We start from the raw sequence: 20528 nt of genomic DNA on the forward strand, positions 1-20528 counted from the left end.
CTTAATCACTGAGCCTCTAAAATCAATATATTCTATACAATGTTAGTAGTTAAGAAAGCACACCAACATGGCACAAGTATACATATGTAACAAACCTGCACGTTATGCACATGTACCCTAGAACTTAAAGTATAATAATAATAATAATAATAAAGAAAGCAGTAGGAAAGGAACTTCCAAATTCCTACTAAGAGATCTGGAGATCTGAATAGTCTAGAAGAAGAGTAATAGTTAAGATTTATTAAGCACTTACCTTGTGGCAGGCACTTGTGAAAGCAATTTATGTACCTGATCTCTTAATTTTGAAAACAACACTGTGAAGTAAGTACTGTTATTCTTATGTTAAAGATGAAGACACAGGCTTATAGAGATTTAGCAACTTTTTCTTTTTTGAGATGGAGTCTCATTCTGTTGCCAGGCTTGAGTGCAGTGGCATGATCTCAGCTCACTGCAACTTCTGCCTCCCGGGTTCAAACGATTCTCCTGCCTCAGCCTCCCGAGTAGCTGGGATTATAGGCGTGTGCCACCATGCCCAGCTAACTTTTGTATTTTTGGTGGAGACGGGGTTTCACCTTTTTGGCCAGAATGGTCTTGATCTCTTGACCTCATGATCCGCCCGCCTTGGCCTCCCAAAGTGCTGGGATTACAGGCGTGAGCCACGGCGCTCAGCCAGCCACCGCACCCAGCCTAGCAACTACTTTCTGTGAAGTTACACAATGAGTGGAGTGTCTGACTTTAAGGCCTGTATGTTTTATGTTACCATCATACTACACTGCCTCCCAAGATGAGAATATTTCTCAAACGAACTCAAGATGTAGTCAAGGATGTAATTTGATATACTGCTAGCGGCTAGTTAAGCCTAACAGAAAAGTAGCCAAAGAGGTGGAAGATGTAGTCATAAAAAAGAATGAGTTCATGTCCTTTGCAGGGATGTGGATGAAGCTGGAAGCCATCATTCTCAGCAAACTAATACAGGAACAGAAAAACCAACACCACATGTTCTCACTCATAAGTGGGAATTGAACAATGAGAACACATAGACACAGGGAGGGGAATGTCACACACCAGGGCCTGTTGGGGGGTGGGGGGCTAGGGGAGGGAGAGCATTAGGACAAATACCTAATGCAAGTGGGGCTTAAAACTTAGATGGTGGGTTGATAAGTGCAGCAAACCACCATGGCACATGTATGCCTATGTAACAAACCTGCACGTCCTGCACATGTATCCCAGAACTTAAAGTAAAATATAAAGAAAAAAGAAAAGAGGTGGAAGAAAAACCTTTGCTATCATAATCTGATGGTTCCTATCTGAAAAATGGGATACATATTTACTGAGTGAATAAACACTATAAATAACCTGATAGTCCAGTTGAAACAGCAGAGATCAGAAAGGTTTTACATGGGGTTCTCCAAGATGAATTTCCAGTTTTATGAACTACTTGCAGGGAAAAAATTGTTTCCAAGGTTAAATTACTGTGGGGTATTATCCCCTTCTTAGATAATCATAATGCCTATGAAAAGCTCTGCTGTTATTAATAGTAAAAATATTCTCCTTAGTTTATTTTGGATTGAGGAAGCATTACCAATTTTTGTATGCAAAACTATAAGAATATCCAGCTTCATAGATAAAAAATAGAATACTGGTAGATTTTTACATTTTACAGATTTTATATCTTACGTGATTTATGGTTATTTAAAGCACATACAGTGATTGAAACAGTCCTTGGACTATACATTCTATCCATACATATACAATTCCACTAATTGACCATTATCTTTAACAATAGTCCTGAAAATATATGTAATGTAGACACATTCTGTATGAAAGCTAGACAAGTTTGGACTCAACCAATGAAGTCTGTATTTATTGTCAATTGTCACATGGAAACAGCTTACATTGGAATAATTTCTCTCTGTGATTGTTAATCCACCTGCAACTGTATTTGCTCTCTCTGTATTTATGGACCCTCCTGACCATGCATGCTCTGGTATTTGGACACATTTATAAATCCCTGGGTATGATTCTTTTTATTTGCCCATACATCAAGTACATGGTGTATTCTCATTGCTAGTGTTTTGGTTTGATCAACCCATCTATTCAGATAATTTGTAGGTTCCCAGCTGCAGCCATGTGCACTTCCTTTCAAACCTCACCCATCCATCTCATTCTTTTTTGAGACAGGGTCTTGCTGTGTTGCCCAGGCTGGTGTGCAGTGGTACGATCATAACTTACGGTAGCCTCAAACTCCTGGGCTCAAGTGATCCTTCTGCCTAAGCCTCTCGAGTAGCTGGGACCCGGTGCACCTCACCACCCCGGGCTATTTTTTTTTTTTAATTTTGTGGAGATGGGGTCTCATTATGTTGCCCAGGCTGGTCTCAAACTTCTATCCTCAAGATATCCTCCCACCTTGGCCTCCCAAAGTGCTGGGATTGTAAGCATCAACTACCACGCCCAGCATCATCCACCCCGTTTTCTAATCTCCTTCCTTTGCCTGTCGTCTAGTATAACAAGATGCTAATTTATCGTGAAATTCCATTAGAGCCCCTAAGACAAAAGATGTTACTTCTACATTCTGAAAAGACAATTAAGCCCTGTCTATGCAGGACTTAATAAAATATAACAACTGGTCCAGAGAACTTCACTTTCAACAATGTAAGAGGTCAAGAATTTGAAGGGAAATTCATGGAAGGGAATTCAGTAGGCTAGAGGCTTTGCTTTCCTACTCCTCTCCCCGTGAAGAAAGAGGTGCTAACTTTCCCTGAGCCAATTCAGACTCTGTTTAAACAGATAAGAAATTATTTTTTCACATAACAGGAAGTCTGAGAAGGATAATTGATAATTTTGATGATCTGCTATTTTCTCTCATGGTCACAACATGGCTGCCCCAGCTCTAGGCAGAAAGACAAGGAGAAGGGCCAGTGTCAAGGGCATAGGTCCCTTTTATCAGAGAAGCCACATATTTTCATTGATCTATTTTTTTATTTTTTCACCAATATCATATGTCTTGATTATCACTGTAGCTTTGTAGTAAATATTGAGGCTGGACGGTGTCAGTCTTCCAACTTTGTTTTTCCTTACTTTGTTTTCAGAAGCATGTCAACCTAGGTCCCCTGAAGTTTTATTTGCCAATATCCTAACACAAGTTCACGCCTTGCTGAGAGGCTGAACAAACTATATCTAATGTTTTAACCTGATACACAGAGTTGAATACGTGTGCTGGGTGATTCAACCAATGGTGTCTGCCATAACTGTAGAGGTTAGGAGATCTTGCTATGTGAGCTCCATGGCATCACTGGGAAACCCACAAATACACCCCATGCATGAGTCTGCATTGAGAGCCTGCCATAGAGAAGAATATCAATAGCCAAAAGCAAACCAAGACCAAGAAACCAAAAAACAAAAACTATGACCAACATTTGCCAACTAGAAAGTCTTCTCTTCCTTTTCTCTAATTTCCCTCCTCACTGCTCTAACCCTAGAAGACACAGAAGATGAAAGGAACAGAAGATGAAGAAAGGTTGGAGGGCTCCACCATGCCCATTCCCCCATCAAAGTCTCTGAGACAGGCAGTCCTGAGCAAATGGGAGGAAAGAAGTTCTGTATTGCATGTAAGATGGATGTTGTAGCTGGACTGGACTTTTTATTTTATTTTAAAAATATCTTAAGTTAGCTGGGAATGGCGGCAGGCACCTGTAATCCCAGCTATCTGGGAGGCTGAGGCAGGAGAATCACTTGAACCTGGAAGGCAGAGGTTGCAGTGAGCCAAGATCCCACCACTGCACTCCAGCCAGAGCAACAGAGTGAGACTCCGTTTCAAAAAAAAAAAAGAAAAAGAAAAAGAAATCTTAAATGACAACAAAGCAATGGGATCTGCTGAGATAATGTCAAAGAATGGTATGAGGTTACTAATGATTACTAATTGGTCTTCCTGGCCCTTATCTGGTGGGTAACCTTTTCATTGCTATAGGGATGCTGAATCTATCCGTAAAGGAAAACTTTAAAAGAAGTATTTGGGTTCTGTTGGACAGGAGAAAACCTAGTAGGAGTACATAGGAAGACTGATTGTAACAGAATAGTAACAAATTTTGGTCTGTCACTGCTGGTGGTGACCTTTCTAGCACTTAGTTTCCTACTTTAAAATAAATGGGTTGGCCAAGTGCTGTGACTCACACCTGTAATCCTAGCACTTTGGGAGGCCGAGGTGGGCGGATCACTTGAGGTCAGGAGTTGGAGACCAGCCTGGACAACATGGTGAAACCCCATCTCTACTAAAAATACAAAAATTAGCCAGGCGTGATGGCAGGTGCCTGTAATCTCAGCTACTCGGGAGGCAGAGGCACGGAATTGCTTGAACCCAGGAGGCAGAGGTTACAGTGAGCTGAGATCACGCCACACTGCACTCCAGCTTGGGCAGCAGAGCAAGACTTGCTCTCAAATTAAAAAAAAAATTAAAAAATAAATAAAATAAATGGGTTAAAGAAAATGATTATACTAGACATCTCTTGGGATGTCTGCCTAGCTCCCTCCTTTCTCTTTATTTTTTTTGAGACAGTGTCTCACTATGTTCCTCAGGGTGGTCTCAAACTCCTGGGCTCAAGCGATCCTCCTGCCTTGGCCTCTCAAAGTCCTGGGATTACAGGTCGAACCACTGTGACTAGCCGCTCCCTCCTTTTTCAGGAAATTGCCTCTGATATGGAGGGATGCTTCAGATCTGAATCACATGACCCAGCCTCTCATCAGAAGCGATTAACCAGGAGTGTACAGCTGTCCCAGGTCAGGACAGGGTCTCCCTCCTGACAACATTCAATAGGGTGACCCAGAGACAAAGAGATGTTGGCATTGAGTATCATCAGTGACTGAGAGAAGTGCACACCCACCTGTTGCTGCTGGGCCCAGAAATGCTCTGCTTCTTGCTCTTCTTGAGCTCAACTTTTCTTGGCTTTCATGAGATTCCCTAGTAGATTTTTGGCAAGTTATTCATTTTGCTTAAGCTGCACAAAACGGTTTTCTATTACTTGTACTCCATGTTACTATTTTTTTGGGGGTCCACTCAACTTCCGAAACTCGTTTATTCTGTGATTTAATGGTACCTGTTACTCTTGAACAGAGATGTTGAAGAGGAATGTTGAACTTAAGTGTTAATGACCACAGATAACTGACAGCTATGGCATTGGTGGGTGACTACAGTTTTGGTGGTCCTTACGCTGAAGAAAGTTAGAGATATTCCCATAATAACATCAGGCTTTTAATCAGGTAGGTTTGTACTTGTTATACACGGAGAACATTTTTAGTTTACTAGTTTATATTAGTGGTACAAATGACGATTATAGAAAAGGATTTTAGTTTCCAGTGCAATAAGTAAGTGAGCCATGTCAGCTTTTCCAAGACACAATATCAAAGGCACTATTATTAGATACATGCTGAGTCTAAAGAGTTGAGTGTATACTTAAATTGGTTTTACTTCAGTCTCATGCACTGGCATCTAATTATACTGATTGAATTCAGTGGGTATTTTGAGGGCAATTGGTGCTCTCTAGCTAATTCTCCTTGATAATCCTGAATAGTTAAAAAGGTTGAATTCAAATTACATATACTTTGTCTTAAATGTCACATATCACTATCATTTGATACAGTGTGGCTATCAAGTGCTTATCAAAATAACTTTAGAATGAACATGCCTGACCAAGATACTAAGGTTTAGGAGTGCAATTGGTTCCTTTAATATGAAACTTCCATATCGTGGACTCTAAGGTAATTTAACAAGTTCAATAGCATGGTAGGGTGACTATAGTTAACAATAATATATTGTTTATTTCAAAATGGCTAGAAGAGATGATCTGATTCATAGTCCTTTAAGATTCAAAAGAGAAAAACAAAAAAGATGATTTGAAGTGTTCCCAACACAAAGAAATGATAAATGTTCGAGGTGGTGGATAGGCTAAATGCCCTGATTTGATCATAACACGTTGTATGCATATATCAAAATATCACATGTACCCCATAAATATGTGCAAGTATGATGTATTAATAAAAAATAAAAAGTTATTATTATAGATTTCCCAAAGTGAAAGGCATGCCACTTAGTGGGTAGAAAGCAGTATTACAGGGAAGAAACAGCTAGGATTGCATGTATGACACTGGGTTTCAGGATATTGTCAGTTTGACCCAGGAAGATGGATGTGTAAACTGAGACTAAGAAGGGTTATATGGATTTTTCTAGAATTAAAGAGATAATTAACATTAGTGACATGACCATATTGTTTGTATTAATAGAGGCTTATATTGCTGAAGAAAGCATTTATTCATTTACAACACTAGTTCTGAACCAGGGGTGATCTTGTGCCCCCCAACCCCTGCCCCCGCCCCAGAAGACATTTGGCAAAGCTGAGACGTTTTTGATTGTCACAAGTGGAGAGAGTGTGTGTGTGTGCATGCACGTGGCTCTGACATCTAGTACCAGTGATGCTGCTAAACGTCATACAATGCAAGCACAATCCACCATGACAAAGTATTGTTTAGCCCCAAATGTTCATCATGCTGGTGCTGCAAAACCTGGCTTATAAAAATTAGATTCACTATTTTTTAACTAAAAAGTGCCTCCAACAGATTTAGTCAAAACTCTTTTTCAGGCCGAGCGTGGTGGCTCATGCATGTAATCCCAGCACACTGGGAGGCTGAGGCGGGTGGATCACCTGAGTTCAGGAGTTCAACCAGCCTGGGTAGCCTGGCCAACATGGTAAAAACCTGTCTCTACTAAAAATGCAAAAAATTAGCCAGGTGTGGTGGTGGGCGCCTGTAATCCCAGCTACTCTGGAGGCTGAGGCAGGAGAATTGCTTGAACCTGGGAGGTGGGGGTTGCAGTGAGTCATGATCGCACCACTGCACTCCAGCCTGGGCAACAAGAGCGCAACTCAGTCTCAAACAAACAAACAAACAAACAAAACAAAACGAAAAAACACCCCACGAAACTCTTTTTCGGATATTAATACAATTAGACCAGTTTGGCTTCCTAATGAATAAGCTATACTTTGTAATTTGGATTCACTTTGTCACCAATAATTATGTAATTTTGTATACCCCTTCCAAAAGTCAGACTTTGAATTTTCACATGTAATTTTCCCAAATCTTGCCTTTCCTTCTTACCAATTTAAAGGTAATTGGTAATTAAAATGCAATTGGTCCCTTTAATATAAAACTTCCTAATTGTGGACTTTAAGGTACTTCAAAAAGTTCGATAGCATGGTAATTTAAAGGTAAGAAGGAAAGGGGTCTTTCCATCCTCCATTTCCTCCTACGATGCTCGTAGACTACATAAGTCAACCACTGACCAGAAGCAAATATGGTGAGCACATTTAAATGTAGATGGAACTTGTCTTTTTGTGAGATTAGCATTCAATTTCCCCTAGAACTTTATAAGGAAATTTCTTTAGGCTCTAGGCAGATAGGACCAAGTTTATTCTTACTGTTTTGAAATGCAACAATTTTCAAATTATCTGTAGATCTGAGATAATTAATTCCTTTCTATTGGAATTATTCTGTTTAAGGAAGTAAAGTGCTTGATTTACTTTCTTCATAAAACCTCTGATTTTTTTTTTTTTTTAAATCAGTGATTATTCACTTTTGCCCTATCGGTGTTAATAATGGATTTAATGGTACCCCAGAATAACACCGGTAAAGACACATAACTCAATGATGTCTTAAGGATTACATCATATTAAGTATTTTTTTAAGCCCAAAGACTAACCATATATTTTTCAAAATTAAAGACTGTTAAAATGTAAAATATTTAAAGAAATAATATCCAGGCCGGGCGTGGTGGCTCACGCCTGTAATCCCAGCACGTTAGGAGACCAAGGTGGGCGGATCACGAGGTCAGGAGTTCCAAACCATCCTGGCCAACATGAAGAAACCCCGTCTCTACTAAAAATACAAAAAAACGTGGTGGCGTGTGCCTGTAACCAGCTACTCGGGAGGCTGAGGCAGGAGAATCGCTTGAATCAGCGAGTTGGGGGTTGCAGTGAGCCGAGATTGCGCCACCGCACTCCAGCCTAGCGACAGAGTGAGACTACATAGCAAAAAAAAAAAAAAAAAAAAAAAAAAAAAAAGGAAACAAAAGAAAAAAGAAGTAATATCCAAACTCTGAGCCTAAATTCACAAAACTAAAATTCCAAAAATAAGGGACTGTGTAAAAAGTATGGAAAGAACAGACTTAAACAGGAAAGTATAAATATTCACAGGTGTTTTTTTTTTCCCCCTTAGTTTTGCTAGAAAGTGTGCTACCGGTCTAAAGACTTTTCTCTACAGGAAGTGCTTGCTTAGAAAACCACAAGTGAAAATATTTGAACAAATCTATTCTTTCTTGATAAGTAATGAAGTGTAGAGATTTACTACAATTTTCTTGCGTTTTAAACACTTAGTGTTAGGGCAGTACTTCTGACATCCAGCAAAATGCTGGCTACATAGTAGGCACGCAAAAAACATTTTGTTAAATGAACTAAAATTAATGAATAAATATTCAGATAAAAAAAATATCCTCTTGTAGTGCATACTCCTGTGAAGCTGCCTCGCCTACCTAGCAGCTAATCACGTTTCTCCAATTTCCTGATGCCAGCATGTTCTGTTCACACATCAAATAAAAGTGTGCCAAGCTAGTTTTTTTCTTACCCAAACCTACTCCTTCTTGTTTCCTATTTATCAGAATGCAACCACAATCCTCCTACCCACCTGTTCCTCATTTTCTTCGACAAATGCTGCCTTTCCGGCCTGTACAGACTGACACTCACTGACGGTATTTTGCTTCTACCCATGTTTCCCACAATTGGTCTCAATTTCTGCTGCCACAGCCTCCACTACCTTTTGGTTGGACCAGTGAATACCCTCCGATTTTCCGTTGTCAGTCGCTTCTCATCAATCTATTCTTAATCTTGTTGCTTGGTTGCACCTCCACGCCCTCATCCTCCACCAAACAACCCGGTTAGCGTAATGATTAGGAGAAGGGATTCTGGCTCTGCGCATAACATATTGATTGATCAAGAATTTAACCTCTGGAGCCAAACTGCCTGGCTTTGTCTGCCATTCGGGGACTTTTCCCAACCTCATTTCTCACTTTGTAGTCAACCCAAAACACCCGCCTCCATCTCCCACCTAGCTTTTGCTTCTCACTTAACTTTTAAAGTCCGGCTCACATGTCACTTTACCCACTTCCTAGAATTGTAATCTTCGTCTCGGAACTGCTCTCGCACGGCAGCTTTACCTCTCAGTACCTGCTTTTGTACCATTATGTGCGTTTTATCTCTTTTTATAAAAAATATCTTTCAGGGAAGGCATAGTTCTTGAGGGCAGGATATTACTGTTTTATTTTTATATCTCCAGTAAGTCAGTGTGACTTGCACTGTGGTTGCTCGATAAATGTTAGGTGAATGACATCAATTTACAGAAATAAATCCAACTCTGAGCGTCTCCCCTTGAGGACCGTGTTTTGTTCATTTGCATGCTCTTCAGGTCCTGCGCCGCGCCCAGGATGGGGAAGACGCTGGACCCTTATTAGGAGAACCCAGGCCGAGCCTGCTGCAGCTGCCGGGAACCCGCTCGCCCCGCCCACCCGCCTGGCGCCAGTGAGCATGCGGCTCCCGCGACAAGCGGCCCCGCCCCCCCCCCCGGCGCCAGGGCGCACGCGCAGGGCTGGAGCCGGCGCGGAGGTGCTGCCGGCTGTGGGTATCCGCTCTGCTAGCCTTCACTGTGCGCGCGCGCGGGGAACCAGTCGCCGGGGCTGCTTCGGTTGCCGCGGTCGGTGGTCGTTATGGACTCTCCATGGGACGACTTGGCTTTGGCCTTCTCCCGCACGTCCATGTTTCCCTTTTTTGACATCGCGCACTATCTAGTGTCAGTGATGGCGGTGAAACGTCAGCCGGGTGAGTGCGGGGCGCCGCGGGCCGGGCCCCTCAGAGTGCCCCTGACTGCGAGGACCGTCTAAGTCGGGTGGGCGGCTGAGTGGCCGCTAGCCCAGACAGTTCGATGGTAGAGTTGGAGGGGCGCCAAGGGCCGGTAGGTCCGACTTCCTGAGTGCAGATGGGGAAACGGGCCGGGGAGGACGGAGGCTCTAGTACTTGTCAAAGGAGGCGTGACCTGGGGTCCGCGACCCCGCAGCCGGGACGAGCGGGGTGGACCCTGCCAACCGCCAGCAGAAGTCCCAGGACTGACAGAAGCCGCCGCCGCGTTTCGGAACCATAGTTACCCGGGCCAGCCCAGGGTTGCGCGGCCTCCTGGCCGTACCGCCACTCGCTCGCACAGTGTTTGAAAGTCACGGGAGGAGACAGCAGGTTTCTGACTTAGTCTCTTGGAGTAATAGATGGTTGCGGACTACTCTCCAGTTACGAAAGTTGTACAAGCACTGAAACAAAAAGCCTCCTGTAGCCAGACCAGGATTCCCCTTCACGCAGTGTCCTGACATCCTGCCTAGCATGTGAGAAGCGAGTGCGTTCCCCTTTTCCCAGTCACTACGAACACAGTACAAGTAAGAGTTACCTGGCATAGCTTGACTATCTGCAGAACGGGGATATATCCTTGAAACAGCATTTTGAGTTCTTTCAGCAATGCGATCAAGGGACAGTAGTTGTATTTTATTGGATTTTACACCAGGGTGCGTTTGCTCTAATACTGCTTTACTTTTGTAGTTATTCTACTGTCCTTTTAGTTGTATGGACCTCTTCTTTCTTTGAGGTCAGGCATTTCTTTGCCTACTTTCTTTGTGTTCTTGCTGTCTTTCGTCGCCTTGCCCTACAGATAGTTGATGAGTGAGGTCTGGAGGATGATGCTGTACCTTTTTTATGGACTGCTTACTGGTTTTAAAAACTCATTAGACCTCAGAAATATTTTTCATTTACGTTGAAGTTTGTAGCTCAGTTTAAATCATTGATACAAATTTTGACCTGGGTAAGGATGGTATTACTGTATTAAAGTAGAACACATTATCTGCATAAGATATTATTTCCTTGATTTGAAAAAAAAGTTTTGTTGCTACTACATGTTCAGAATTTGATTAAAAAAATTTTTTTTTGGTATAGGCTGAATCAGATGTTCAAATTGTGGTCCAGGGACCCATGGGATTCTCTGACACTACCAGTTTAAAATTACTTTTATAATAATATGCAGATGTTATCTTTGTCACTCTCATTTTTCCAAAAGTGTACAGTGGAGTTTTCCAGAGGCTGAGTTGTGATACTGTAACATAAGGAAGTAGATATGAGAATCTAACAGTTTTCTATTTGAAGCCAGACATTTGTTAAAATGTACAACAGTGTGATTCTTCTCACTAAATGTTTTTTGTTTTAGAAAAGTTATTTTTCATAAGGAATACATTATAATAATTATTATTACTGTTTTTGAGACAGAGCCTCTCTGTCGCCCAGGCAGAAGCGGAGTGGCGCGATCTTGGCTCCCTGCTGCAACCTCTGCCTCCCGGGTTCAAGCAATGCTCCCTGCCTCAGCCTCCCGAGTAGCTGGGATTATAGTCGCCTGCCACCACGTTCGGCTAATTTTTGTATTTTTAGTAGTTGAGACGGGGTTTCGCCATGTTGGCCAGGCTGGAAGAACACATTATTTATGTTAACATTTAATACATGTACTTTTAAAAAAATGAAAACATGGAAAACAATTGTTGCATAGTGGACAGGTCTATGCAGTCCTACCCGCAAAGGCTAAGGAAGCTGAGAGGCTGAGGAATTCAGTTTCTCAGAAAGAAACCTTTGAAAGGGACTTAAGAACAGAAGCCATGTCTTGGGTGGCCCCAAGAAGATGGTGGATCACCCCCATTACCCGACCCCCAACCCCCAACCAGGGATGTGTAGGACAGTTGCTTAAGGGCAGAATTTATGGTAAGTGAAATAGCGTTAAGGTTGTTTGACCTAAGGGCAAGATTGGTAAGTATATACTTTTACACAAGGAACAGTAGATAAAATATAAATCTTAGAAGCAATCCCAGAACTGGGGTTAATCATAAGTCAACATGGCGGATGTTGGAGTTGCTTTAGCCTCCACAACTATTTAAAATTTTCTCAGTTATAATTCCTAAGATGCTAAGTATTGATACTTGTAACCAACATAAACAAAACCCTTTGGGGTTCTCAAAGAATTTGTCAGATTGTTTAAAAGATATAATTTACATAGAGTCTATTCACCATTTTTAATACAAAGTTCTGTGTTTTTGGACAGACACATACAGTCATTTAACCACCATCACAATCAAGATACTGAACAGTTTCCTCACCCACCCCAAATTCCTTCCTGCACTTTTGTGTAAGCTGTCCCCCATCCTTGGCAACCATTAATCTGTTTGCTACTTTTTAGGGATGTAGAGGGCTCCTGAGATTCCAAAAATTGAGAACCACGTGATTATTGAATACTAATATAGTATCAGACAGTACCAGTACTTGTAAAGAGGTAAAAATGATAGAATTCAGACGCAAGAGTGAACAGTGTACCTGTTTAGCCTTTTACCTGAAGTGTGTTAGACTGCCCATTTCCTTTGACAGTTCTATTATTGGTCTTCAATATCTTGCCATTCTGATGATCAGAAAACAATTTTTCATTTACATTTGTCATGGTACTGATGAGTTTGTGCCTCTTATTGGTCATTTGTATTTCCTGTAAATTGCTTGATTTTTTTTTGTCCATTTTCTTATTGGGCTGTAGGCTGTTGTCTTCTGTTGACTCTCTTTGTGGATCATGGATATTAATTCTGTTTATGTCCGTAGTCCTTTTTCCGCATAACTCTTGCTATCTTTTAGCTTTGTTTATATTGTCTTTTATGGCAGAAGTTTAAGCAATTTCATAGTATTTTTACTTTTTCATAAAAAATCTATTAATTTTTTTCTCCTATGTCACTATTGGGATTTGTGTATTTTAAGAAGGGCTTTCTCAGGCCTAAGGTTATAAAAATACTCCTCCTTGATCTTTTTTTTTTTTAAATTCTATAGTTCTAAAAAAGTATAGGTTCTTAATCTATCTGCAGTATTTTCTGTTGTATAGATGTTCCTTTGCAAGTATGATCATGGCTGGATAGAACAGTTGGAACTCAGTGGTCTCAACAGAGTAGGCTCTAAGCTCACTGAACTGGTTCTGCTCTCGACCTTTACTAAGATCATCCCTCCTGCATAGACCTCTTGAGTGTCCTTAGTTCTTGTTTGTTTTCATTAGCCTCTTATTTTTATTTATTTATTTTTTTCTGTGAGCTACTGAAATCCTTCCAATGAATTATTTATGGCTTAAGTTTGTTGGTTTTTGTTGCTTGTAGCCAAGAACCCGAGTTCTATTTTTTTTTTTTTTCTAGCCTCTTTATATTGAAGTGTGTTTTGTTGAATACTAATGATAGTGGGTGACTTTGTCTTACTCCTGATATTCCTGAATTTAAAGAGAAAGCTTTTAAAGTTTTCTCAAGAGTGATGTTTGCTATAGGTTTTTATGAAGGACACTTTTAAGGAAGTTTTTCTTTATTCCCAACTTTCTAGGATTATCCCTATATCTTTACACCATCTGGTGAAGGTGACATAGTTTATCAAGTGCTATTTTTTTTTTTCAAAATCTATTGAGATCATATTGTGTTTCCCATTTAAAAATGTAATATAGTGAATTACAGTATTACATTTTTTAAAAATGATGAATCATCCTTATATTCTTGGACTAAACTACTTGATACATTATTTTAATTCATTAGGGATTTTGATTTGGCAGTACTTCATGTAAAATTTTTGCATTTATGTTTATAATAGAAATGAGCCTATTAGGTTATTTTATTGTGTGACCCTCAGTTTGGGCCCAAGGTTATGCTGTTTTTGTAAAATAGAATGGGAAGCTTTCCATTTTTTAAGCTTGGGATGGTTTATTTAATAGGTATTGCTTGTTCTTTGATATTTGGTAGACTTCAACTATGTAGTTTTATGTTTCTTGGTATATTTTAATGGGTAAATCTTATTTTTTTTCCAATCCAGACTTAAGTCGTTTTGGTAATTTATATCTCTCTCAGGAATCATCTATTTCTTTTAGACTTCCAAATCTATTGGAGTAAATGTTTACATTATATTGTAGAAAATTTCTCTGGATTCTCTAGTAGCTAATTCTTAAATGTTATCTATTTCACTTGAATCTTCTGAATCTTAATCACTTTATGTCCTATAGTAATTTTTTTACACCCCATATATGTCTTTTTTTCTTCTAACTCATTTTGAATAAGATACATTTGTTCAGGCTGTCAGTAGATGGAGTGAGTAGCTTGTATTACTCTCTATTTATGTGGTCAGCATTCCTTTTTCATATTCAGAACTGAAGCTAATATGTGTGTATTCCTCCTATTCCAACACCATTTCTTTTAGATTTTTATGTAGAATATGTATGCGTTACTTAATTGGCAACTTTTTACTGTCCCTCCAGTGATTGATTCTCTAGAACTCACACCTACAGTAAACTATAATTCATATATATACTACTACCGGAGTTCTTCATATCTTTACCCTCTCAGACGTGTTACTCCTTGAGACTTTGTTTTGGTATGTACTCTACCACTGCCAGTACCTCACCCCCTACTTTCCCACCATTTATATCGGATCATTTGTACTGTCTGCCTAGATCTTAAAAAATGCCACCGGAGGCAAAATGAGAAAGGGGATTAACTCTTTTCTGCCTAAGGTGTGAAGGACTGCATCCCATTTTTGTTTGGTTCAGGTTTTAGGCTTTAAAATCCCAGGAAAGATAATACTCCTCCACCCTTCTCTGTAACTTTTGCTTCATAAGCAAAGACATAAAAGACATCAGGTAATGTAACAAGTGGGATTAATTTTTTTCTTTGTTTACTTCCATTTGTCTTGTGAACAAACATGTGAATCCTCCTGAACCCTGGCGTGTGATTAGCTATAGTTTTCAGTCTGGGCTAATAGTGTAAGTTTTCTTGTTTGTTTGTTTGTTTTTTCTTTTTTATTATACTTTAAGTTCTAGGGCACATGTGCACAACATGCAGGTTTGTTACATATGTATACATGTGCCATGTTGGTGTGCTGCACCCATTAACTCGTCATTTACATTAGGTATATCTCCTAATGCTATTGCTCCCCTCTCCCCCTACCCCACAACAGGCCCCGGCGTGAGATGTTCCCCTTCCTGTGTCCAAGTGTTCTCATTGTTCAATTCCCACCTATGAGTGAGAACATGCGGTGTTTGGTTTTCTGTTCTTGTGATAGTTTGCTCAGAATGATCGTTTCCAGCTGCATCCATGTCCCTACAAAGGACATGAAATCATCCCTTTTTTATGGCTGAATAGTATTCCATGGTGCATATGTGCCACATTTTCTTAATCCAATCTGTCACTGATGGACATTTGGGTTGATTCCAAGTCTTTGCTATTGTGAATAGTGCCGCAATAAACATACGTGTGCATGTGTCTTTATAGTAGCATGATTTATAATCCTTTGGGTATATACCCATTAGTGGGATGGCTGGGTCAAATGGTATTTCTAGTTCTAGATCCTTGATGAATCGTCACACTGTCTTCCACAATGGTTGAACTAGTTTACCCTCCCACCAACGGTGTAAAAGTGTTCCTATTTCTCCACATCCTCTCCAGCACCTGTTGTTTCCTGACTTTTTAATGATGGCCATTCTAACTGGTGTGAGATGGTATCTCATTGTGGTTTTGATTTGCATTTCTCTGATGGCTAGTGATGATGAGCATTTTTTCAAGTGTCTGTTGGCTGCATAAATGTCTTCTTTTGAGAAGTGTCTGTTCATATCCTTTGCCCACTTTTTGATGTTTTTTTTTTTTCTTGTAAATGTGTTTGAGTTCTTTGTAGGTTCTGGATATTAGCCCTTTGTCAGATGAGTAGATTGCAAAAATTTTCTCCCATTCTGTAGGTTACCTGTTCACTCTGATGGTAGTTTCTTTTGCTGTGCAGAAGCTCTTTAGTTTAATTAGATCCCATTTGTCAATTTTGGCTTTTGTTACCATTGCTTTTGGTGTTTTAGACATGAAGTCCTTGCCCATGCCTATATCCTGAATGGTATTGCCTTGGTTTTCTTCTAGGGTTTGTATGGTTTTAGGTCTAACATTTATGTCTCTAATCCATCTTGAATTAATTTTTATATACGGTGTAAGGAAGGGATCCAGTTTCAGCTTTCTACATATAGCTAGCTAGTTTTCCCAGCACCATTTATTAAATAGAGAATCCTTTCCCCATTTCTTGTTTTTGTCAGGTTTGTCAAAGATCAGATGGTTGTAGATGTGTGGTATTATTTCTGAGAGCTCTGTTGTGTTCCATTGGTCTATATCTCTGCTTTGGTACCAGTACCGTGCTGTTTTGGTTACTGCAGCCTTGTAGTATAGTTTGAAGTTAGGCAGTGTGATGCCTCCAGCTTTGTTCTTTTGACTTGGGACTGTCTTGGCAATGTGGGCTCTTTTTTGGTTCCATATGAACTTTAAAGCAGTTTTTTCCAATTCTGTGAAGAAAGTCATTGGTAGCTTAATGGGGATGGCATTGAATTTATAAATTACCTTGGGCAGTATGGCCATTTTCACGATATTGATTCTTCCTATCCACGAGCATGGAATGTTATTCCATTTGTTTGTGTCCTCTTTTATTTCGTTGAGCAGTGGTTTGTAGTTCTCCTTGAAGAGGTCCTTCACATCCCTTGTAAGTTGGATTCCTAGGTATTATATTCTCTTTGAAGCAATTGTGAATGGGAGTTCACTCATGATTTGGCTCTCTGTCTGTCTGTTATTGGTGTATAAGAATGCTAGTGACTTTTGCACATTGATTTTGTATCCTGAGACTTTGCTGAAGTTGCTTATCAGCTTAAGGAGATTTTGGGCTGAGATGATGGGGTTTTCTAAATATACCCTCATGTCATCTGCAAACAGGGACAATTTGACTTCCTCTTTTCCTAACTGAATACCCTTTATTTCTTTCTCTTGCCTGATTTCCCTGGCCAGAACTTCCAACACTGTTGAATAAGAGTGGTGAGAGGGCATCCCTGTCTTGTGCCAGTTTTCAAGGGGAATGCTTCCAGTTTTTTCCCATTCAGTATGATATTGTCTGTGGGTTTGCCATAAATAGCTCTTATTATTTTGAGATATGTTCCATCAATACCGAATTTATTGAGAGTTTTTAGCATGAAGGGCTGTTGAATTTTGTCAAAGGCCTTCTCTGCATCTATTGAGATAATCATGTAGTTTTTGTCTTTGCTTCTGTTTATATGATGGATTACGTTTATTGATTTGCGTATGTTGAACCAGCCTTGCATCCCAGGAATGAAGCCCACTTGATCATGGTGGATAAGCTTTTTGATATGCTGCTGGAATCGGGTTGCCAGTATTTTATTGAGGATTTTTGCATTGATGTTCATCAGGGATATTGATCTAAAATTCTCTTTTTTTGTTGTGTCTCTGCCAGGCTTTGGTATCAGGATGATGTTGGTATCATAAAATGAGTTAGGGAGGATTTCCTCTTTTTCTATTGATTGGAATAATTTCAGAAGGAATGGTACCAGCTTCTCCTTGTACCTCTGGTAGAATTCAGCTGTGAATCAGTCTGGTCCTGGACTTTTTTTTGGTTGGTAGGCTGTTAATTACTGCCTCAATTTCAGAGCCTGTTATTGGTCTGTTCAGGGATTCAACTTCTTCCTGGTTTAGTCTTCGGAGAGTGTATGTGTCCAGGAATTTATCCATTTCTTCTAGGTTTTCTAGTTTATTTGCATAGAGGTGTTTATAGTATTCTCTGATGGTAGTTTGTATTGCTTTGGGGTCGGTGGTTATATCCCCTTTATCATTTTTTTGTTGAGTCTATTTGATTCTTCTCTCTTTTCTTCTTTATTAGTCTTGCTGGCGGTCTATCAATTTTGTTGATCTTTTCAAAAAACCAGCCCTGGATTCATTGATTTTTTTTGAAGGGTTTTTTGTGTCTCTATCTTCTTCAGTTCTGCTCTGATCTTAGTTATTTCTTGCCTTCTGCTAGCTTTTGAATCTGTTTGCTCTTGCTTCTCCAGTTCTTTTAATTGTGATGTTAGGGTGTCAATTTTAGATCTTTCCTGCTTTCTCTTGTGGGCATTTAGTGCTATAAATTTCCCACTACACACTGCTTTAATTGTGTCCCAGAGATTCTGGTATGTTGTATCTTTGTTCTCATTGGTTTCAGAGAACATCTTTATTTCTGCCTTCATTTTGTTACGTGCCCAGTAGTCATTCAGGAGCAGGTTGTTCAGATTCCATGTAGTTGAGCGGTTTTGATTGAGTTTCTTAATCCTGAGTTCTAGTTTGATTGCACTGTGGTCTGAGAGACAGTTTGTTGTAATTTCTGTTCTTTGACATTTGCTGAGGTGTGCTTTACTTCCAACTATGTGGTCAATTTTGGAATAAGTGTGACGTGTTGCTGAGAAGAATGTATATTCTGTTGATTTGGGGTGGAGAGTTCTGTAGATGTCTATTAGGTCTGCTTGGTGCAGAGTTGAGTTCAATCCCTGGATATCCTTGTTAACTTTCTGTCTCGTTGATCTGTCTAATGTTGACAGTGGGGTGTTAAAGTCTCCCAGTATTACTGTGTGGGAGTCTAAGTCTCTTTGTAAGTCTCTAAGGACTTGCTTTATGAATCTGGGTGCTCCTGTATCGGGTGCATATATATTTAGGATAGTTAGCTCTTCTTGTTGAATTGATCCCTTTACCATTATGTAATGGCCTTGTCTCTTTTGATCTTTGTTGGTTTAAAGTCTGTTTTGTCAGAGACTAGGATTGCAATCCCTGCCTTTTTTTGTTTTCCATTTGCTTGGTAAATCCTCTTCCATCCCTTTATTTTGAGCCTATGTGTGTCTGCACGTGAGATGGGTTTCCTGGATACGGCAAATTGATGGGTCTTGACTCTTTTTCCAATTTGCCAACCTGTGTGTTTTAATTGGAGCATTTAGCCCATTTACATTTAAGGTTAATATTGTTATGTGTGAATTTGATCCTGTCATTATGATGTTAGCTGGTTATTTTGCTCGTTAGTTGATGCAGTTTCTTCCTAGCATCGATGGTCTTTACATTTTGGCATGTTTTTGCAGTGGCTGGTACTGGTTGTTCCTTTCCATGTTTAGTGCTTCCTTCAGGAGCTCTTGTAGGGCAGGCCAGGTGGTGACAAAATCTCTAAGCATTTGCTTCTCTGCAAAGGATTTTATTTCTCCTTCACTCATGAAACTTAGTTTGGCTGGATATGAAATTCTGGGTTGAAAATTCTTAAGAATGTTGAATATTGGCCCGTACTCTCTTTTGGCTTGTAGAGTTTCTGCTGAGAGATCCGCTGTTAGTCTGATGGGCTTCCCTTTGTGGGTAACCCAACCTTTCTCTCTGGCTGCCCTTAACATTTTTTGCTTCATTTCAACTTTGGTGAATCTGACAATTATGTGCCTTGGAGTTGCACTTCTCGAGGAGTATCTTTGTGGCGTTCGCTGTGTTTCCTGAATTTGAATGTTGGCCTGCCTTGCTAGGTTGGGAAAATTCTCCTGGATGATATCCTGCAGAGTGTTTTCCAACTTGGTTCTGTTCTCCCCGCCACTTTCAGGTACACCAATCAGGCGTAGATTTGGTCTTTTCACATAGTCCCATATTTCTTGGAGGCTTTGTTCATTTATTTTTACTCTTTTTCCTCTAAACTTCTCTTCTCATTTCATTTCATTCATTTGATCTTCAATCACTGATACCCTTTCTTCCAGTTGATCGATTCGGTTACTGAAGCTTGTGCATTTGTCACGTAGTTCTCATGTCATGGTTTTCATCTCTATCAGTTCGTTTATGGACTTCTCTGCATTGGTTATTCTAGTTAGCCATTCGTCAAATCTTTTTTCAAGGTTTGTAGTTTCTTTGCGCTGGATTCATAATTCCTCCTTTAGCTCGGAGAAGTTTGATTGTTTGAAGTCTTCTTCTCTCAACTCGTCAAGGTCATTCTCTGTCCAGCTTTGTTCCACTGCTGGCGAGGAGCTGTGTTCCTTTGGAGGGGGAGACATGCTGCGATTTTTAGAATTTCCAGCTTTTCTGTGCTGCTTTTCCCCATCTTTGTGGTTTTATGTACCTTTGGTCTTTGATGATTGTGACATACAGATGGGGTTTTGGTGTGGATGTCCTTTCTGTTTGTTATTTTTCCTTCTAACAGTCAGGACCCTCAGCTGCAGGTCTGTTGGAGTTTGCTCCAGGTCCACTCCAGACCCTGTTTGCCTGGGTATCAGCAATGGAGGCTGCAGAAGAGTGAATATTGCTGAACAGCAAATGTTGCTGTCTGATTGGTCCTCTGGAAGCTTCATCTCAGAGGTGTACCCAGCCATGTAAGGTGTGAGGTGTGAGTCTGCCACTAGTGGGGGATGTCTCCCAGTTAGGCTTCTCAGCGGTCAGGGACCCACTTGAGTCCTGAGACTCAACAATCTGTCCGTTCTCAGATCTCAAACTCCGTGCTGGGAAAACCACTACTTTCTTCAAAGCTGTCAGACAGGGACATTTACAATTGCAGAGGTTTCTATTGCCTTTT

General features: G+C 40.3%; 1 protein-coding gene across 3 annotated transcripts in view; it reads left to right on the plus strand.

Annotated features, from left to right (window-relative positions):
• Positions 1–9682: 9682 nt before the first annotated feature.
• LOC105481023 (transmembrane protein 38B) overlaps positions 9683–20528 on the plus strand; it is a 79508-nt gene continuing 68662 nt past the window's right edge. Inside the window, exon 1 of one of the 3 annotated variants that reach the window (XR_011612765.1) lies at positions 9683–9911. Coding sequence is in view for 1 of the 3 variants with exons in the window: in XM_011740270.2 (XP_011738572.1) it covers positions 9800–9911 (112 nt within the window). In the remaining 2 variants the exon portion in view is untranslated. The remainder of the gene's footprint in view (positions 9912–20528) is intronic. The other 2 variants (XM_011740270.2, XM_071078112.1) reach the window with 2 other exon arrangements.

Source organism: Macaca nemestrina, chromosome 14, assembly GCF_043159975.1.
Source record: "Macaca nemestrina isolate mMacNem1 chromosome 14, mMacNem.hap1, whole genome shotgun sequence".
Taxonomy (NCBI): domain Eukaryota; kingdom Metazoa; phylum Chordata; class Mammalia; order Primates; family Cercopithecidae; genus Macaca; species Macaca nemestrina.